This window comes from Acromyrmex echinatior, chromosome 2 (assembly GCF_024713525.1).
Source record: "Acromyrmex echinatior isolate Ae372 chromosome 2, ASM2471352v2, whole genome shotgun sequence".
Lineage (NCBI taxonomy): Eukaryota > Metazoa > Arthropoda > Insecta > Hymenoptera > Formicidae > Acromyrmex > Acromyrmex echinatior.
Window position 1 is genome coordinate 223,502 of NC_141853.1, and position 19,189 is coordinate 242,690.

Below are 19,189 nucleotides of genomic sequence, written 5' to 3' on the forward strand. Positions count from 1 at the left end.
TGTTTCGGCACACTTTTGAACCTTCCGGAGAGACAACATAAACATGTTGTCTCTCAAACTAACATATATAAAAACTGTGAATAAAAGTCAGTGTCGTTCGTACGCAGTAATGAATCTTTCTGACGTGTTAATCGATTACTTTGCAACTTTTTTATTCTTGGAATTGATTAACGCTTTAATGTTCACATTTTTCCATTTGTTATCTCAGAAAATTACTAGTTCACTGGGTGATGGGCTCCTGTGAGGCTCTTCCCGCCTTCTTCGGAGGAGGGGAAGGTTCCCTCGGAATCTCACACCTGGAAGTGTCGAGCGGTGCTCCGCAAGCTGGAATCAGCTCGTATGCTGGATGCTCCTGGCTATGGACTGGTTCATGCCATCAATAGGAAGGGTCTTCATGAGAAGTTACTCTCAGTACACCTGAGACTCTCTGGTTAGGTGCGGACACTGTCCGTAGGGGAGGGACCGCTCGGACGTATTCCGAGGCCGAGGCTGGGAGCGTTGATAGATAGCAACCTGGCGTTCTCGCGGCATCCCTTCCGAAGCGCTTGGCAGGAGTTGTTTATCGTGGGACATGAAACCTCCACGGTGGACGTGCCACGGCGGCTAGAATCCGGAAGGGGTCATTTCGATGACCTAATCCGTCCGTGGTGGCGTCACCCGTGGCGGTGCTCTCGAAGTTGGAGATGAGGGAATTTCAAGAATCGTGGGAGTCCGGGGCTTACCCCGCCCGCGGAAAGTAGGAGGCTTGGAGACCTATGCACTCGATGATCCTTTCCGGATGCCTGCGCCATAAGTTAGTTCTCCGGGAAACTCAGGATGCCGTCTGGTATGTTTTCGGGTAGATGAAGATACATCCTGGCTGACGGAGCTGCCGCGGGGAGAGGGATGAGACCAGTGATGAATGAATACAATCTAACGAAACAAAACCAAAACACCGAGACGGAATTCATCAGAGAAACGGAGGCGGGGAACAGAAAAGAGGAGGAGTGTTACTCGACATACAAAGGACATACACACACACACACACACACACACACACACACACACACACACATCGACATTCTTTTTCAGGAAACTCGATTCGAATCCCCCAGTCGGCAAAGGAGATAAGAAGAGGAATACGAGGTCAGCAATAATCTCATCCTCCGAGGACGATATGTCGGGCACAGAAGAAGATACGAGGGAGACCGGTGAAGAATCCGGGCAGCCGCCGGACAAAATCGCCTCGATCGATGACGACGCCGTGAATAGAAGAAATAAGAAAGTGGACCGTACACGGACCCAGTTGAAGAAACCACCTAGCGTGACTGACTTTTATATAAGCCAAAGAGAAGCCATCAGGTTGGCTAACGAGGAGAAAGAAAAAGACTGCAAACCGCTAGAGAAGAGATGATCAAAAACTTATCTGGCAGTGCTCTACTTAAGAAAACTGATTTAGACAAATGATTTAGACAAGTTTAAGGAGGAGATAGAAGACTAACCAAACGACGATCTCTCAAAGAGGGTGAGAGAGATCGAGAATCAAAAGAGAAGAGGACCTCATAAAACTGAGGGAAACCTCTGAAAAAGCGGAGAGATATTTCCAAGAGATTAAAGACCTAAAAAAAAAACAGGGAATAAGAAGAGGGAAATCTCGGAAGACTTCCACCAGATCGATCCTCAGATGAAGAAAGATAAGAGGAAGAATCGGATAGAAAGGATAAACCTCAGATCCAATAGCAAGAATATGGAATCCAACATGGCTCCTATGGAGATTGTTATGGCGAACAATGACGGCAAAGCGAGGGAAAAGGTCGTTCTCTCTCTAAGAGAATGACCTCCTGCCATAAGACCCTTGGCAATTCAGAAGAAGGCGCGCATATTGGAGGAGAAGATGAGCTAGGAGATCAACCTAGTTTCCAAAATAAACAAGTCAATCATTCAGTCAAATGCGCAATTGAAGAGAAAAAAGAACCAAGCCGCATCTATGAAGGACGGACCCGAAACCTTGGCGCCAGGATATCTGACGAACATTGTTGTCAGAGAAACAGTGGTAAAAGTCATCAAAGAGCTGGTGAACTAACAGGGAAAGACAAGCCTTCCCCCTCGATTACGCAAGAAAACTACGAATATCGCGAGGCTCGTACACAGCAAGAAGAAATTTATGGGATATCTCCCGAGTGCTATAGACAGGAAAGACGAAACGAAGAAGCCCATTGTCTCTCTCTCCGAGAAAAATCGAGAGAAACCCCTGTTTCTCAAAACGCGGAGACAACGATGTTCGCACTGAAGATCCAGGAAACTTGGTCGAAAGTGCTGAGAAGAAGAAAAAAAAGCGCCCGCTTTCCAGGTAAACCCGCCTCCGACATGCAACAAAGGGAAAACTTCCGTCAGACCACAGAAGTCGGAGGCCCAAAACTAAGAAGACCTTCACGCACGATGCAGTTTAAATTATAAATACTGGCGAGTTGAGTTTTGCCGAAATGTTAAGAATCGCACGAGAGCGCATCATCGTCGACGAGGTATTAAGGAGATACGCCTAAGAAGAGCACGCACCAGGACGTTCCTATTGGAAATCCCGGGATCGGCGGGAATGGCGCTGACAGACTCACTGGCGAACAAACTCCAAGTGGCGCTGGCGGACAAGGAAGGGGTCAGAATTACAAGACCCATCAAGACGGAAATCCACATTAGAGACGTAAACTCTTTCTCTTCATTAGAGAATAACTTCTATTATTGCCCGAGTAGGGGGCTGCGACTCGGCCGACATAAAATTCAGTATTATCAATAAGACATTACAAGGACTCGGTAAATAAGGTTGGGCTGGGTGTCTGCCAGGATAAACATCCTGCCTGACAGATTCCTTCAATGGGTTATCGTTGTCTGGAAAAAGGATACGTACGAGCGGAGTGCCGCAATGAAAATGACAGGAGCACGTGTTGTTTTCGCTGTGATTATAGCGGACACAGGGTAGACTGCTCTGTGAGATGCGCCTTATGTGCTGCAGCGTGTAGACCTTCGGAGCAGGGAGCAAATCTTGCAATCCCTTAAGAAGAGAGGGAAGAGCTCCACCAAGACGATCCCCCAAAATAGACGGGGAGAGGAGTCGATGGAAATTGAGTTAGAAGCGTCTCTCCTTCAAAGGGAAAGGTAAAAAAAAAATATCTCTAGGGGATCTAGTGTCTAGAACACTAGAAGCCCAAGGAAAGGAGGAGGCGAGGGCCAACGTTTCGACAATTTCAATACTACCGGAGCCAGCAAGTACCAACGTGGAATTGGCAATGGAGATGGGTGAGGTGGTCCCACTGCTCCGCCCAAGGATACTATCGAGGCCGCGAGGACATCACAAGTGGCACAGGAAACGGAGAACTATTCCCCATGGGGCGAGATCTTCGGAAGAGGAGCCTGGACATTGAATAATGCCTAATAGACTTATACAGACAAATCTCAATCACGCTCGCCATGCACAGAATCTCCTCTTCCAGACAATAGCGAAGCGCGACACGATCTCAGCAGTGATCTCGGAACTATTTAGGATCCCTCCAGAGTACTCGCACTTGTTTTCAGACCGAACTGGCACCGCGGCGATAGTTTGAAGAAGATCCAAGGAGCTACTTCTCTGTACGCCCCTCGAGGCCATGGAGAGCTATGTCGCCGTGAATTGGAGGGAGAGGGGGGGGGGGGCATCGCGATGATAGAGACATATATATCCTTTAACATCGATTTCGCTCAATTCGAGAGGAGATTGGAACTGATCAAGGAATGCCTCGCGAGGCTGTTGGCGTCGAGGCCGGTTATTCTCGTCGGCGACTTCAACGCGAAGTCTCTGGAGATCCGTTGTCACGGGCAGGCATCTAGAGGGATGGGCGATGTCCCTGGGATTCTGCTGTCTAAACATCGGAGTCTCCAACACGCATGTCAGGACGTGAGGGGAATTCACGGTGGACCTAACGTGGACTATCCCCTCGATTGTCTCTAAGGTAGATGAATGGAGAGTCCTCGCTGATGAGTCGCTATTCGATCACCTCTATATAGAACTGATGAGACGCTATTGGATGACCTCTACATAGAACTAAGGGACATTTAATCACAGATCAAGAGACGAGGTATGACGCGCTCGCAGAGGTGGGTGCTGGAGCGAATGGATGAGCGCGGATGCACTAGAGGTGGTGATATTCGCTGGCGTGAACCATCGGCGAGGAGCCGGTTGATTCGGCGGTAGAAGTCGACTCTATGCAGGTACTCATGGGCCTGTGACGCGGCTATGCCCAAGGCGGCCTAGGAAGACTGCATATTGGTGAAGCGATAAAATCGCGGAGCTTAGGAAATTTTCGCTAAGGGCCAAAAGGGCTATCAAATGGTCCCGAAGATCGCACAGGATCCGGAGGAGTTGGAGCCCCTACTCACCGAGTACAGGGAGGCAAAAGCGAGTCTCCGAGCGGCTATAAGTAGGGCCAAGGCTAAGTGTTGGGATGAATTGGTTCTCTCATTGAACAAGGATCCGTGCGGGCGCCCATCTTTAAACAAATTAAGGCAATGCCTCCACTCACGGAGTCCTAGATCCGCGGTTCTTAAGCGAGATCCTTGGAATTCTCTTTCCCGAGCCAGGGATGAAGGTAATATCATTGGGAGGAGCTCCCACTGCCACAGGAGGGCTAGGCTTTTTGAAAGGAGGAACTCCTAGCGACGGAGGAAGAGCTAGCACGTGCCGTTAAAAGAATGACGGATCGAAAAGCCGCCTCGGAGAGGCCCTAGCGGAGTCTCCAGCGGAGCTTGGTCCATAGCAGAACGAGGGATTCAATAAAGGTCCGTCTGATTCGGATCTTTATTGAATGTCTGAAGCGAGGAGTATTTCCTGTTAGATGGAAGAGAGTAAAACTTATTCTCTTGAGAAAGAAAGGCAAACCGGACAATAACCCGTCCGGCTGCAGGCCTATCTGCTTAATCGACTAAGCTGTTGGAGAGTTATCGCGGACCGAGTAGTCCAACAGTCCTGCTTTTTTTTAGATATTTACCGAATAAATGAAATATATTTTAAAATATCATTTGCTTACCAAGGACCTCGATTACATTTCATTCACGTCTAAGAACTCGACGATATTTCGTTTACGTTCTCTAAACTGCTTAATCGCTTCGTTTACATTCAACGAACATTCTGCTCGTGCTTGCCGAAGAACTTATCTATACTTTTATTTATGTTTCTTTAACGTTTTGACGCTTTTTTTATGTTCCATGCACCAATTTTCACTTCTTACGGGTTTCATTTATGTTTCTGTTATTTCCTTCTTACACTTCTTTTACACTCTAATTAACGCTTTATTGACACTCACTTTACGTTTTATTTTTATCAGGAAGAACAATCACCGACGAAATACTATTAAAGATCGTCAATCTTGGGAAAATTTTCGGCGTTTGGATAAAAAGATCTCAAAGATCCGTAGATAATTGAAGAACGACATTATTAACAATTGATATAAATTTTTTATTATTAACATAAATATTTGGCTCATACTTTATTAAATTCATGATTTTTTATTATATAAATGTTCCACAAATAAATATGCATACTTGTAAAGCTGTAATATCCTATAGCAGAAAAATTACAATTTTTTTCTCTTTAATTATCATCTTAGCAAACGAGAATGGATTAAAAATTTTTTCCGAATGCGTATTTTAAATAGTGAATGAACTTTTTTTATTTAATTGGATTCAATTGAATTGAAAAACTGCGTTTCCTATTCAAAATTTTGACTTGAACAGTATTCACAATGTGTTTTGTGTGTGTACAGAAAAAGCTAATATTATTTTTAGATTGAAAGGCATAGAGTGCTCCATGCAATTCTTATAAATGAATAAAAATGTATTCAGGATTGAAAAGCATTCATTTTAACATTCACGAATCAATATTTCTGAAAATCTGAATTCATTTCAATTCATTTCAATCCATTCTTGTTTGCTGGGAAGTTCGAATCCCATTAAGATGCGTTTTTAATACCAATTTGAAGTAGTTAATTTCAGTATAATTATCATAAATGTCTTAGGAGTAAAATTTGTAACCTTTGAAGATGAATGTTCTTTTTTTTCGAATATTAAATTAGTGTCAGTTCGGATCCAATCCATTTCAATCCATTTTCATGAATTTAAAGTACACATTAAACAAATTTTAATCCATTTTAATCCATTCTTGTTTGCTGGGATTTTACTACTTCAAGAAAAAATGTAATAATAATGTAACACAAAAATATAATAAATTAAAAATATAATAAATGTAAAATTGTGCACATTTAAAATTAAAATATATAAGTTTGTAAATGTAAAATATTGGGTCATCTAAAAAGTATCCGCGGTTTTTTGTCACTAGATGTGTGTTGATGGTCATATATCTAGTGACAAAGTACCGCGGATACTTTTTAGATGACTCATATATAAGTTTTGCAAATATTTAAAAGTAAAATATAAAATTAAATATGGAAATTATTATAATAAATAGAATACCTCACATAATACTGCAAATCTGTTTAATATTTTATCTTCCAGGTGAATATTTCTTATATACATATGTTTTGGCGATAATCGTTATTCCTTGTTCCATGTGCCTGTTGCCTGTGCCTATTGTGTTTAAGTCTTTACTTTCTTTATACCTACTCTACGCTGGGTTCATTCGGAGCGACCCCGAGTAGATCCCGAGAGACAAAACAAACAATGCTACTGTGTATTTCACAATACATGATATTTCTGATAAGTTGAAATTCTTATTCTCTTGTTCCCTATTCCTTTCATTGTGCGCAGCCCTTAACTCGGAACCTTGTGTCTGAGGCTTTGCCTTCCATTTGAATCATGTAGATGGCGTTTAGATATCTAATAAAAAAATGGCTTTGGGACAAAGGGATTAAGGATTCTTGTTAGCAATGTGAGCTTACAAAAAGTCTCGTTGTATGTATATACTATCCCGTTTATTAAGTAAGAAATGTGTAATAATTATGACACGCAAATTTATTAGAATTACGAAATTTAGCAACTGATATTTTCCAGGCCGAGGCCCTTATTGACAATTCTTCAAATGAAAGTGTTAGTGAATGACAATTATGACTTTAATGTTTTGAATATCACTTGTAATTGTATAGGGACAAATGGAGATACTTATATGGCATTTCTGTAGTGCGCTGATATGAATGTATAACATTCTGTTCATTTTCTGTATTTTACAGATGTTTAGTCCTATACAAATAAAGCACGAATGTACAACCATAGAGGATGTAAACGCAAGTAATAGAATTAACAGCTCAGATAGTTCTTTGTATCCTTTTATCAATCAAGATATTGGGTATAAGCACCGTCAGTTGTCTCAATTTTGGGAACAAACGCAGTTGTCAAACGAGGTACCTGCGAAAAATGAAATTCATGATCAACAGGCTATGTTCCGAGCAGAAGTAAATATTTACAGTATTGTGAACAACTTGCATTTAACAACTGAGCAAGTAATTTTACTCAGTTTTTTTATATTCAGTTTTATACATTTTTGTTCTAGGAAGCTGGTAGTTTATCATATATGCAAAATGGCATATTCCTTTCAGTTGATCAAGAAGATGGCAACAATCAGATACAGACAAATAATCAGTGTGATTCTCTGAATACGAGTAATGTTGTCGTAGTTCAAGAAAACAAACAGTCACAAGCTGTGCAGGATTTGCAGAATATAGGAAATATTAGTCAAACATTAACAGCACAATCGCTGACTGTAAGAAACAATCGTCTTGGAAGACCATCCAAAAGTTCCACGGAATCTAGTACAGGAAAAAAATTAAAATGTCAATGTGAGATTTGCTTCAAGGAATTTGGACACAAAAGCAATTTATTTATTCATATGAGAACGCATAATGGAGACAGGCCATATAAATGCAGCCAATGTGAAAAGTGTTTTACACACAGTGGAAACTTGGCTATACACATGAGAACGCATTCTGGTGAACGTCCATATGGTTGTCAGATATGTGGAAAAATGTTTAGCCATAGTGGAAATCTTTCCACTCACTTAAGAACTCATTCAGGTGTAAAGCCTTACAAATGTAATGTGTGTGGTAAAGAATTTAGGCACAGTGGTAACTTGTCGATACACGAGAGGATACATTCCGGAATTAAACCATTTCAATGTAAAATTTGTGGGAAGGAGTTCCATCACAGTGGTAATTTAACAACTCATATGAAAAAACATCCTGTAAATACAGACACAAATCCAACTGATTGTGAAAACAATCAAAAGCATGTATTGCATACTAGTACTGCAGATGTTAATATTACCGCTTCTTCAAATTATTTAAATAATGTATCTTTAACGCTCAATGATGACATTAAATTAATGCATAATACTAGTAATGTGGTTCCTATAAAGAATGAAAGTACAGAAGACACTGTATTAAATACGATGGGAAGATTAACATCTACTTCTAGTTGAAGGTATACACTATTATTATTATGCAGGATGAAAATATATAATTTGTTACAAATTGATACTCTCAATAATTAGATAAAAAATTGAAAACAAATTCTTGATGCCTTAATGATAAAAAAGTATGTATCTGTTACATAACTTTTCCAAAATATAAAATTAATTTTTTCGATTTTAAGAGATCTTTTTGAATTGTTATCAAAAAATTTTCTGATTTGATGATATTGATTTGTAATAAATTACATATAATACCTGCACATTAAGGATTTTTTTTTCCCTGGTATTTTTTCATTCAATGCTCTACTTGCAAACAAGCAATTTTTTACTGACAAAGGCAGCAATAGCTTTCATTTTTTTTGTGTAATTATATGATCTTCCTAAATATCATTATTATATGTATATAAAATTATAAACTTGCGTGTTTTATGTAGATTTATTTAAGTGGTATATGATTATCATGATCTGTGATGTTTTGAGTTACTAAAATAGGATATGAGGACAGTAGAAACAATACTTTTATTTAAAAAAATGTCTACCATTTATTTATGTAAATAACATGTTCTATATTTCTTGTTTAATTATTTGTGTTTATACAAGTATGTTATAATCAATAATATCAGACTTAAATAATCCTTGAATTAAATAAGTTATTATAATTATTATTATATATTCTGAGTATGCAAAGCATAACATGTATAAAAATAATAAAAATATAATTTCTATCTTATTTTGAGCTCATAATGTGCAATTTGAGATATTTAATAAGTGATAAATTGTTCGTTAAAATCTTTATTAGCCTTATTTTTATATTTAATTCTTACTAAACTTTATTTCAATAAATTATCTTTACTTTCAATTTTTTACATTGTTTGTAGCAGATATTGATTGAGTAGTATAATTTGCATAAAAGATATGCAAAGAAGATATGTAAAAGACTGTAACTTTTAATCGCATATAGGCAAATATATAAAATTTCAAATCTATTTAATGATTCTAATTATTTTTATGCAATGTTCAATAATAAATTTTTAAACAAACTTATAAACTTGATTTTTAATAATTTCTTTTTATAGTTACAATTATACATATATACACAATGATCTACAATTTAAATTATCAAATTTAAATTTCAAATATACATATAATGAATATACTATGTGAAATTTTTATACTATTATTATATTGCTTAATACATTACAATTTATAATTTATACTGGGAATAAATTAAACTTTTAAGAAAAAAAATTTGATTCTAATGTGTTATTATATTATTTTATGGTTAATACTTTAGTTTCTTTTCATAAAATATATATATAAAAGCTAAATATAATAACATTATATATAGCTTATTTATATTAGTTAAGAATATAGAATGTTATCTGTATTAATATCTGTTATAAAGTCATTGGTGTAGACTAGGATGTTAACATTATAAACTTGATTTTAGTAAAAAAATTATGTATATTATATTCTCCTTTGTATCTTGTAGCATTCATTTTCATCAAACAAAATAATTACTTAATAAAACATTTGTATATTAACGTACGACCTTCAAAGGGACAGTCATGTTCCGTGGTAGACGGGCTGCAAGAGATTCTGCTACATTTTCAGAAAGTTCGTACCAAATATATTTTTCAATTACAGGCAAATCTTCCAATGGTAACTTGAAGGATACCAATAGTATTAAGCACAGACCATCACCTTCTTGTTCACCGCTAAATTCTACAGACAATAAACCATGTGGTTTATGCTGTGGTACATCGTTTCCAAATATTTCCTAAAAAAAAAAATACCTGAATATATACATTCGTAATGAAATCTTTCAATTATGTTTTTCTCAAATATACAGTAAATAGTATATATATATATATATATATATATATATATACATATATATATTGTATATTGTGAATAATAATTTATATGCAATTTATTGTTATTAATGTAAAAAAAATTTTTTTTCAACAAGATTAGATTTTTTTTTGGTTTTAAAAACAAATTTCATTGCAAAATATATGCAATATATTTGCAATATATATATATATTTGATACTTAATAATAGTTCATTAATATTTATGTATTTCATAAAATATTTAATGCTTTCCTAATATACTCACAGTCATAAAGCTATGCAGAATAGACAATAAACTACGATTTGGATTAAGTTCACAAATTGGTGGATTGTATTGTTCAGTATCAAATAGCATATGTAATCTGTTCCTATTAACAAAATTTATATAAATATTAATATAAAAATAATTACATTATAGATATACTATATATAGTTTAACAATATAATTGTTCTGTTAAATATTAATACAAACGTATAATGCTTACGTTGCTCTCTTTTTAGACGTAATTATTAATCTTAACAATAATTTTGTATGTGATTTGATCATAGGCATTAAATGAGGATGTTGGGGAATAGTTTTATTTGAAACATAACTTTTACCCCGGTCTAAGAGATATATTATATCATTAGACCTTAATGGTAAGTCATTTATGTTTCGTGTCCAGCATGCTTGTAGCGATTCCTCATTTGCCTGATCGGGTGTCTTTAGAGTACCGCCGACTATATCCCCGGTAAAAACAAAACGAAACCATGTACCATTCGCGCATTCTACTAGTATCAGAGTTGTTGGCGCTATCACCAGACCTGTCTCTTCCAAGACTTCTCTCTTCACAGCACTTATAAGATTTTCATTCTTTTCCACTCTACCGGCTGGTAAGTACCATTTTCCAGTACAAGAAGCTTTTGCTTCTTGTATCATTAACACTTCGCCTTGGTCATTTATGACAACGGCGGCAACTATGTATGTTACTGTTTTCGAGCAAATGGGAATATGTGCTGTTAGTTGACCTGATTTTGTACCTGCAATGTACATTAGTTATATCAAAATTTTCTCTTTCCGAAAGAAAGAAAGAAAAAGTTACGACATCTTACAAAAACATTATAAAAGCGATTGCAATGCGAAAGTGTCAGACATACCTGTTGTGTCACTTGCGAGAGTATGTACATTGCATATGTCATTTTCTAATGCTTGTCCGGCAAGCAACAATTGAACTTTATTTTCTACAAGATCTGACATGTTTTATATATATATATATAAAATATGTATATGTATATACACATACACTGAAAATAGTGTCACGTCGCGTACAGAACAATATTTAATTGCAAATATATGTTAAGTTGCAATTTAACACAATTAGTGTAAAAGTGATAGCTATCAGCCACCAGTAAACGCATGGAAAGACGCATCAAGATATGTCAATGTTCGGTTCAGTGCCGTATCTATTACTGAAGGCACTGGAGGCACTGGAACGTCTGGAGCTGGGTATACATTCATGTACCAAATTCCCTATGTTTGATTATGAGTTGTTGCAAAAATGCAAAATTTGAAAAAGAACTTTGCCCATTTTGGCAAAGTTCTCACTTACATTTATCAATTGTATTTCATTTTGTAGATAATAATAAAAGTATTAAAAATTAAAATACTCTTTTAAATCCTCAAACTTCTGCAAAAAACATTTATTTTGGTATTTTAAAGATATCACTCTATTCGACCGGTTGCTCATCATCAGAGCTATCAAAGCTAAAGAATGTCATTAACATTCTCAAAAAGTATTCATGTGTGACATAGCATGAGCTATGTCAGCAATCTACAATACGGGCGTTATATTCTTACATGCGCCATCATTATGTTGTAGAGATGGCGAGATGCTCTGGACGCAGAAATAAATCATGTGTGCGGAGGAAAAAAATGAATAAAAAAAGATCCAGAAGTATTTTTGATTACATAATAAAAGATAAAAGATATTAAGAGCATTTTGCAAGCATAAATAGCAAAATTAATATAATATATCTCATGTTGATCATATATTGTATTTATGGGTTATAAGTTGTAATTAATCGTAATATTGATCTGGCATTGTAGTTGACATTTACGCAGTTTTAATTTACTCTATAATTTGACAGGCTGCTTATTTCTGTATGCGAGGAATCTAAATCTATATGTAAAATGGAATATATATATAAAATTGTGAAGTTCTTCGCAATTTTGAACTCCAACTTCAAAAGGCGCAGAAATGATAATTAATCAATCTCCTTTGCGGATGCCACTTTGTAAACGTGTTTTGGCTAAATTAGCCAATTAACAAATTTTGTTAACATAAGGTTTGCTAAAAATAGGCACAGAATTTGCAATGACCGATAAACGCTATTCGATGGGGATCTAATTGTTTATTATTTTGAGAAAAGCGTCAGATCCCATAACGTAGTATCTAGGGATGTAATTATCGAATATGTAATGCATGGTCTACAATGGGCAATAGCAGTAGTGGATTAAGGAGTAGCCGTAGAAATCGATCAATATATAGTTGAATGTGAGAAAAATAATCAATTATAATTGGTCGATTCCTACGCCTACTCCTTAATCAACTACTATTACTGTCCATTGTAGACCATGCATAAAATGCGTAGTCTACAATAGCAGTAACAGTACAGATGAGCTCTAAAGTAAGAAATTGACCAATCACAGACGATTATTCTTCTCATATTGGACTATGATTGGCCAATTTCTTGCTCTTGCAGGCTCATCCATTACTTTGTACATTGTAGACCAGTAGACCACGCATTAGCATCTAGGGGAATGTGAAAGAAAGAATGTTTGTATGAAAATCGGTGCTTGTGTGCGTGACTTTCAACAACATATTAGCGAAACGCAGCGATGTAATTATGAGAGGCCGGCATCCGAGATCCAAACTGAAATAAACTGAAAAATGGATGCCTTGAGCGTGTTAATTGCGATAGCCCTGATACATTGCTCATTATTTTTTTTTGATACGCTTTTTAAGGTAAATCATATAATTATTTTATGACGTTTTGACTCTTACTTCATGCTGGATGCAAAAGACCCTTTAGAATGAAATAACGTTTTAATACATCAGCAAAATTTCTTTGAATTCAAGAAATTATTAATTGTCATTAATATATATTATGTTTTGTTAGAAAAATTCTTGTCATTAATCTCAATTTTATAATATAAATTGTAAGTTTATCACAGTAAGGATAACTTGTGATATGTTTTTCAGTCCTGTTCACATTTTCCATACCTCTACTTCCTAGAAAATACTGGTCTGGAGATACAGATATTGAGAGTGAAATGGTTTACAACTGCTTTCAATCGCAAAATAATAAAATTGGGATTGGATTGCTCCAGATTCTGGATCGCTTGGTTCAATGCTGGTGTCATTATAAGCATTATACTCTTGCCGATAGCTGTTATCATTATTTTGAAGATGACATTTAACATGTGGCTAGCTGGATCCTCGAGCGATACCAGCTCAGGAGCTATATTAGAACCCATGGTAGGATTATAGAAATAATATTTAAGGAGATCAGATATTTTTAAATAATCTTTATTATATAAGAGATTTGATAGATGTAAAATAACTGATATTTAACTAAGAACTAGTTTACACGCTTCATACATTTTATTACAATAATACATTAGAATATGGTATTAATACAATTACTTAATTCTAGTATAATATAGATTTTTAAAATCTTTTATTAATTTCTCTACTTTTTGTGCAATTTAATTTCATAATTTTATGTTTTAGTTACCAGGCGTGGATATTCCTTTCAATGAAATTGGCTATTATGTAACAACATTAGCAATATGTAGTATATTTCATGAACTAGGGCATGCTCTTGCTGCAGCGAGAGAGGATGTACAGTTGTTTGGTTTGGGAATTGTGATTGTTTTCACCATTCCAATAGCTTACGTACATATAAGCAATGAACAATTAGTTGCATTGCCATTAAGAAATCAGCTACGTATTGCGTGCGCAGGAATTTGGCATAATATTATTCTTGCTACAATAGCTGCAGCAATTCTTGTTTTTTCTACATGGCTATGGGCACCACTTTATAATATTAGCTCTGGAGTTTATGTAAAAACTATTTTACCTGTAAGTGACGAAGAAATATTTTATTAAAATATATTTCTATTTTATTATATATTTTTTCGTTGTAGAATTCACCCATATTAGGACCAACTGGCCTTTTGGAATATGATGTAATATACAAATTAAATAATTGTCCTGTAAAGCATAGCGAGGATTGGTACGATTGTATGTTGCAAGCAGTACAGCATTCTGCTCCTGGCTATTGTGTTAAGCAATCATTTGTTCAGGTAATTTCCTTATTCACATATGTTTATGATTTCATTGTTTAGCGTCTACTAGTATTTGTATTATTGTCAGTTTCAATTCTTACAACTTTGTTACATCTGTGTCATTTTTTAGGATTATGACGAGTCAGTACCAGCTAAGCAGAAAACAAATGGTGCTGTAAATTGTTGTACAACTGACAGTGAAATAAATGGCAATCTGTGTTTTGAATATATTGAAGGACCGCAAACTGCTCCTCTTCACTTACCTCCGCATTCTTGCCTTCCAGTAAGGACGATGCTTAACCAGTCACAGAATTTCTGTCAAGCTAGTCACGAGTGTTTATCTCACGATACTCATTGTATGAAACCTTCTTTAGACAATGTTACAAAGGTGAGTAGAAACAGAAAATATAACTTATTCTCTATATTAAATAAATCTTCAAAATCGTTACAAATTTTTTTCTAAAACAATTTAAAAACTGCAGATTATACAAATAAAAAGAAAAATGGGCAAGGATGTTTTATTCTTTGGTCATCCAGCAGACATTTACAGAACTGTTGATGTATCGGATTGGGTGCCAAAATATTCTTTCCTGTATCCTGAATTACCCGAGTCTTTTGCGCTACTTTGCAAATATATTACAGTATTTTCAGCAGGGTTAGCAATCATTAATATTGTGCCTTGCTTCTTTCTAGATGGTCAATATATTCTGAATATAATTGTACTTTATTTATTGAACTCCATGCCACATAATAGAAATATCAGAGAAAGCACAGTACTTACTATAACAAGTATAGGTACATTACTTTTTATAACAAACTTAATGTATTTGCTTATTAATAAATTATTGTAAGTTAATCATACATTCTTCTCCCTCATTTTTCATGAAATCATTTAATTATGAAATAATCTTACTTAACACCTGTCCATATTAATAATAATAATAATAATAATAATAATAATAATAATAATGCCCTTTTTAAATTTATGTTCAAATTTATACAGAAACTTCTAACAAGACATATCTTTTATATTTTAATATTAATTAAAATATTTTGATATTAAATTCTTTTGTATACATAAATCGAAAATAGATAAGTAAAAGTATTGTTATTATGCAAGTTAAGTATTGGTTTTATCCAGTTACAAAAATTATATTTTTAAGATTACTATATAGCTGCCGATAGTTAAATGTTTACTGGGAAAAAATATGTATCTATTTTTAAAAGTATATATTATTTTGACTTATTTGCCTTGTTATTTATCATGAAAAAGTTTGTTTTGATAATATAAAAAAAGATTTCCCATGCATTTATAAGATGTTAAATTTGTTATCGTTTTGCTGCTCCATCTGCATCCAATGCTAAAAAAAAAATATTTATATTATAAAATTTATTCTGAACAGTAATAAAAATTAGTAAACAATGTGATAGAAAACTATAAATTATTGTCTGTTTAATAATTAATTTGAATTACTTGAAGCACTCACAAAGTTAAAGTGCAGGCAAAGATACATAATATATTAGGTTATATTTTAGCATCAATACTTACTTTTTCCATCGCAAGCAACAATTTTTACTTTATCTACTATTGCTACTTCCTGAACTTCACGGAATTCAACATCATTTAGCATAAAAGTCCATACATTATCACAAAATCTATATGTGTTCAATTTGCCAGCCTGTAATAAGTTAATTCATTTAAATCAGATTTTTGAATGTAATAATAAAGTCAAATAAAGAAAATTATACAAATACTGAAGAAATTTACCTTAAATGTAAGTCTTGACTTAACTCTCGTTGCAAGAGCTTGATTAATAGCTTTGTCAAATTGTAACAATACTTTTATTGCAAGCTGTGGCGTTATTTGTCCATACTAGAATATATATATATCACCTCAGTATTAAACATAATACAGATGTTATTTCAGTTGTATAAAGAATATATGCATCAGAATCTATTGCAAGAGTTATTTATTACCTTTTTGATCTATAATATAAATGAAATTTATTATACGAGAAACAGACTTCTAAAATACATTTTGTCCAAAATTTCATTTTGTAAGTTAGAGATAGTATAGTGTTTAGTATTGAAAGACTCATATTTTAAACTACTCTATAATGTTCTGGAAGTATTTTTTTCATCATCAATTTATGTGTTGAAAAGTCTAAACATTCAAAGTGTATTACCTATGTCCTTTAATTAGAGACAAACAAAATGCGTTTGCTTAACATTATTAAAAATAGTTTAGCAATTTTGTTTAACATTTTACATATTACTGATTGGCAAATTGTTATTTTCTATAAAACGCATGGTTTTCCTCGTGGCTTATTTCTTTCTCATTTTCTGAAAATTACAAATTTTGAATAAAACGCATTTCGAAAGTCTGCATCTCATATATAAATGATAAACTTAGCTAGTTATGTTATCATTTACTTGAAACAAATTATTTTTTCTTTCTATACCGCCTAAAATGCTAAATCTAACCTATGTTTTACATCGATATGTATTCACCTGTATCAGCTCGTCAAGGCTCTCTTGCAGTGTGTTTCCTAACGTTGTGTTTCTATACAATTGATAAGACATATTGTCTGAAATGTCTCGTGGAAAGTAATAACTTCGAATCGTTAAACGTGTATCATCAACAAACGACAATTTATCTCAGCACATCACAATCAACGACATTCGATGCAACACTGTCGTGTCATGTCGGCGTGTCCGCGCTCTGCAGCCTCCAGCCTCTACTTTCAGAAACGAGCGCATGCAGCGCGCAGCGCAACCTGCGCAACTGGCAGCGCACGGCCTAAATGCCCTAAATCATTATGTTGGAATTTGTCTTGTAGTTGAAGCGACCGTACGCAAATAAATCACGCGACGTCTAATAAGAGAATATATATTATATATTATAATATATAAGTGTTTTTCGACATTGTTTTCGCATCTACACTTACACTTTACATATTTATATAATTTTGAATTTAAGTTTCAGTCTCTATGGACTGGTTGTTCCATTTTTTAAATTTTACCTGTTGGGTAAGTAGCAACATTACTCAATCACACGCGCGAATTACTAGATTTATTTCACTGGTAAAATTTACCGAAAGGTAGAACAACCGGCTCTATATCGGGATAAATTCTGTGTAATATGTATAATAATATGCATGTTTATAGAATAAATATACGTACATATTTACATAAAAAAATTCACATATTTTACATAAATTATTGCCGTCATTTTACTGTTTTGAATATCTGCGTAGTAAGTACATTGAAAAAAAAAATGATTACAATTTAATCATATAATTTAACTATAATTTATAATCATTTTTAAACCAAATATATACATATGTATAATATATAAATATTTAATAGAATTGTAAATATGATTATTATTAACATTAATTAGCAGTAAAAAATGCAGCTCTTAATTATATAATTATTTTATTATGTAATTATAGTCACAAATATCAAACATTTTTCTGTCAGTTTCCAGAATGTTTTTTATTAATATTTAATCATAAAACATCTGGCATGTTGTTTGTATAATATAAAATATTTGCGATTTATAGTTTGTGTCAACAGTTTCGATATACTCTTTCATGTTGATCCTGTATAAACTTCACGTCGTAGTCAATTACGTGGCATGTCGTGGTAAATCGCAAAGTCGCGTTCAAGTTGCTCCGTCATTTATCTATTGTTATTGGTTAAGTGATTCTTGCGCGTGAAAGATTACTGCGAATGTGAAAAAGATATTAAAGCGTCGTATGTAATCGTTGTTATACGCCAGACCGAGTCGTTCATCATAAATTTGATCGAAATTTTTTTGCATATTTTATAAAACTTTTTTTTTAAATACAACAAAAATGCTGCACAATAATCATTAGACGTGTACGTAATAGTACTTCTGATGATTATATTTCAATTATTTAATTATTTGTTATTTGAATTGACATTCGATATGCAATCCCGCCGTGGTGCATATCCGATAATGCAGGTAATGTCGATAGTCGGTAGATAGTATATGTCAAAAAAGCGAGGGCTTTTTTAAAATGTTGTAACTTTGTGAAAAAAATCGCAGCAACTGATTTTTTTTTTAATTAAAGGGAAAAGTTATGCCGCTGCAAACAGTATTCCTCCCAAAAAATTTATAAAGTCCGTGCATTCTGTCAAATTTTACAATTTTTACACATATGACATCCTCATATTTTGAGAGTTACAGTGGTACGGATGCATTAATCTTAAAATCTGGCCATAGCGTCTGAAAATAGAGATTTTAAACTTTAATTTAAAAAAAACATCCTACAATAATTTTTTGCAAAGTTATCGTCAATTAAAATTGGCCAATTTTTACTATGCCATAATTTTTTTGAACAGTGTATATATATTATATATACAATATATGTATATATAATATATTTTAATTAAATGATTCACCAGCTTTGACTAATTCTAATATCTATATCGAAACATTTCAAATTTTAAATTATTTCTACATTAATCAACAATTTTTCATTTGTTTCAATGTTGTACAACGTACTTTCTGTATTTTTATCTCTTTCACTTATCTACTATTACTATTATCTCT

General features: G+C 34.2%; 4 protein-coding genes across 9 annotated transcripts; 2 read left to right on the forward strand and 2 right to left on the reverse strand.

Annotated features, from left to right (window-relative positions):
* Positions 1-6,775: 6,775 nt before the first annotated feature.
* LOC105148605 (uncharacterized) lies at positions 6,776-9,670 on the forward strand. Of its 5 annotated transcripts, none has more exons than XM_011060419.2 (4): positions 6,792-6,912; positions 7,012-7,047; positions 7,188-7,409; positions 7,508-9,670. In XM_011060419.2, the coding sequence occupies exons 3-4, from the start codon at positions 7,188-7,190 to the stop codon at positions 8,429-8,431; spliced, it is 1,146 nt and encodes a 381-aa protein (XP_011058721.1). In that variant the 5' UTR covers positions 6,792-6,912; positions 7,012-7,047; the 3' UTR covers positions 8,432-9,670. The 5 variants fall into 5 exon arrangements, with proteins under 5 accessions (XP_011058723.1, XP_011058721.1, XP_011058724.1 ...); XM_011060420.2 differs by having other exon boundaries at positions 6,810-6,939; XM_011060421.2 differs by lacking the exon at positions 7,012-7,047 and having other exon boundaries at positions 6,776-6,912.
* LOC105148604 (8-oxo-dGDP phosphatase NUDT18) lies at positions 8,940-11,752 on the reverse strand. Its single transcript, XM_011060418.2, has 4 exons — positions 11,415-11,752; positions 10,763-11,297; positions 10,543-10,645; positions 8,940-10,202 (listed from the first exon to the last, which is right to left on the reverse strand). Exons 1-4 carry the CDS (start codon positions 11,512-11,514, stop codon positions 9,963-9,965), a joined length of 978 nt encoding a protein of 325 aa, XP_011058720.1. The 5' UTR covers positions 11,515-11,752; the 3' UTR covers positions 8,940-9,962.
* A 1,290-nt stretch (positions 11,753-13,042) lies between these two features.
* S2P (membrane-bound transcription factor site-2 protease) lies at positions 13,043-15,466 on the forward strand. 2 transcript variants are annotated; one of them, XM_011060417.2, is made up of 6 exons: positions 13,043-13,282; positions 13,520-13,795; positions 14,051-14,401; positions 14,467-14,625; positions 14,738-14,995; positions 15,090-15,466. In XM_011060417.2, exons 1-6 carry the CDS (start codon positions 13,208-13,210, stop codon positions 15,456-15,458), a joined length of 1,488 nt encoding a protein of 495 aa, XP_011058719.1. In that variant the 5' UTR covers positions 13,043-13,207; the 3' UTR covers positions 15,459-15,466. The 2 variants fall into 2 exon arrangements, with proteins under 2 accessions (XP_011058719.1, XP_087258900.1); XM_087402774.1 differs by having other exon boundaries at positions 13,044-13,282; positions 13,554-13,795.
* TfIIA-S (general transcription factor IIA subunit 2) lies at positions 15,313-17,374 on the reverse strand. Its single transcript, XM_011060415.2, has 4 exons — positions 17,119-17,374; positions 16,376-16,480; positions 16,157-16,286; positions 15,313-15,968 (listed from the first exon to the last, which is right to left on the reverse strand). The coding sequence occupies exons 1-4, from the start codon at positions 17,188-17,190 to the stop codon at positions 15,937-15,939; spliced, it is 339 nt and encodes a 112-aa protein (XP_011058717.1). The 5' UTR covers positions 17,191-17,374; the 3' UTR covers positions 15,313-15,936.
* Between the last annotated feature and the right edge of the window lie 1,815 nt (positions 17,375-19,189).

Bases quoted from the DNA above. Each gene is read 5' to 3' on its own strand.
- LOC105148604 (XM_011060418.2), bottom strand. From the start codon at position 11,514: ATGTCAGATCTTGTAGAAAATAAAGTTCAATTGTTGCTTGCCGGACAA. The intron at 11,298-11,414 runs GTATGTCTGACA...TGTACATTGCAG, and splicing joins TCTCGCAAGTGACACAACAG to GTACAAAATCAGGTCAACTA. The intron at 10,646-10,762 runs GTAAGCATTATA...TTTTGTTAATAG, and splicing joins ACGTCTAAAAAGAGAGCAAC to GAACAGATTACATATGCTAT.
- TfIIA-S (XM_011060415.2), bottom strand. From the start codon at position 17,190: ATGTCTTATCAATTGTATAGAAACACAACGTTAGGAAACACACTGCAA. The intron at 16,287-16,375 runs GTAAATTTCTTC...AACTTATTACAG, and splicing joins AGTCAAGACTTACATTTAAG to GCTGGCAAATTGAACACATA. The intron at 15,969-16,156 runs GTAAGTATTGAT...TTTTTTTTTTAG, and splicing joins TGTTGCTTGCGATGGAAAAA to CATTGGATGCAGATGGAGCA.
- S2P (XM_011060417.2), top strand. From the start codon at position 13,208: ATGGATGCCTTGAGCGTGTTAATTGCGATAGCCCTGATACATTGCTCA. The intron at 13,283-13,519 runs GTAAATCATATA...TATGTTTTTCAG, and splicing joins TTTTTGATACGCTTTTTAAG to TCCTGTTCACATTTTCCATA. The intron at 14,402-14,466 runs GTAAGTGACGAA...TTTTCGTTGTAG, and splicing joins ATGTAAAAACTATTTTACCT to AATTCACCCATATTAGGACC.
- LOC105148605 (XM_011060421.2), top strand. From the start codon at position 7,188: ATGTTTAGTCCTATACAAATAAAGCACGAATGTACAACCATAGAGGAT. The intron at 7,410-7,507 runs GTAAATATTTAC...TTTTTGTTCTAG, and splicing joins AGGCTATGTTCCGAGCAGAA to GAAGCTGGTAGTTTATCATA.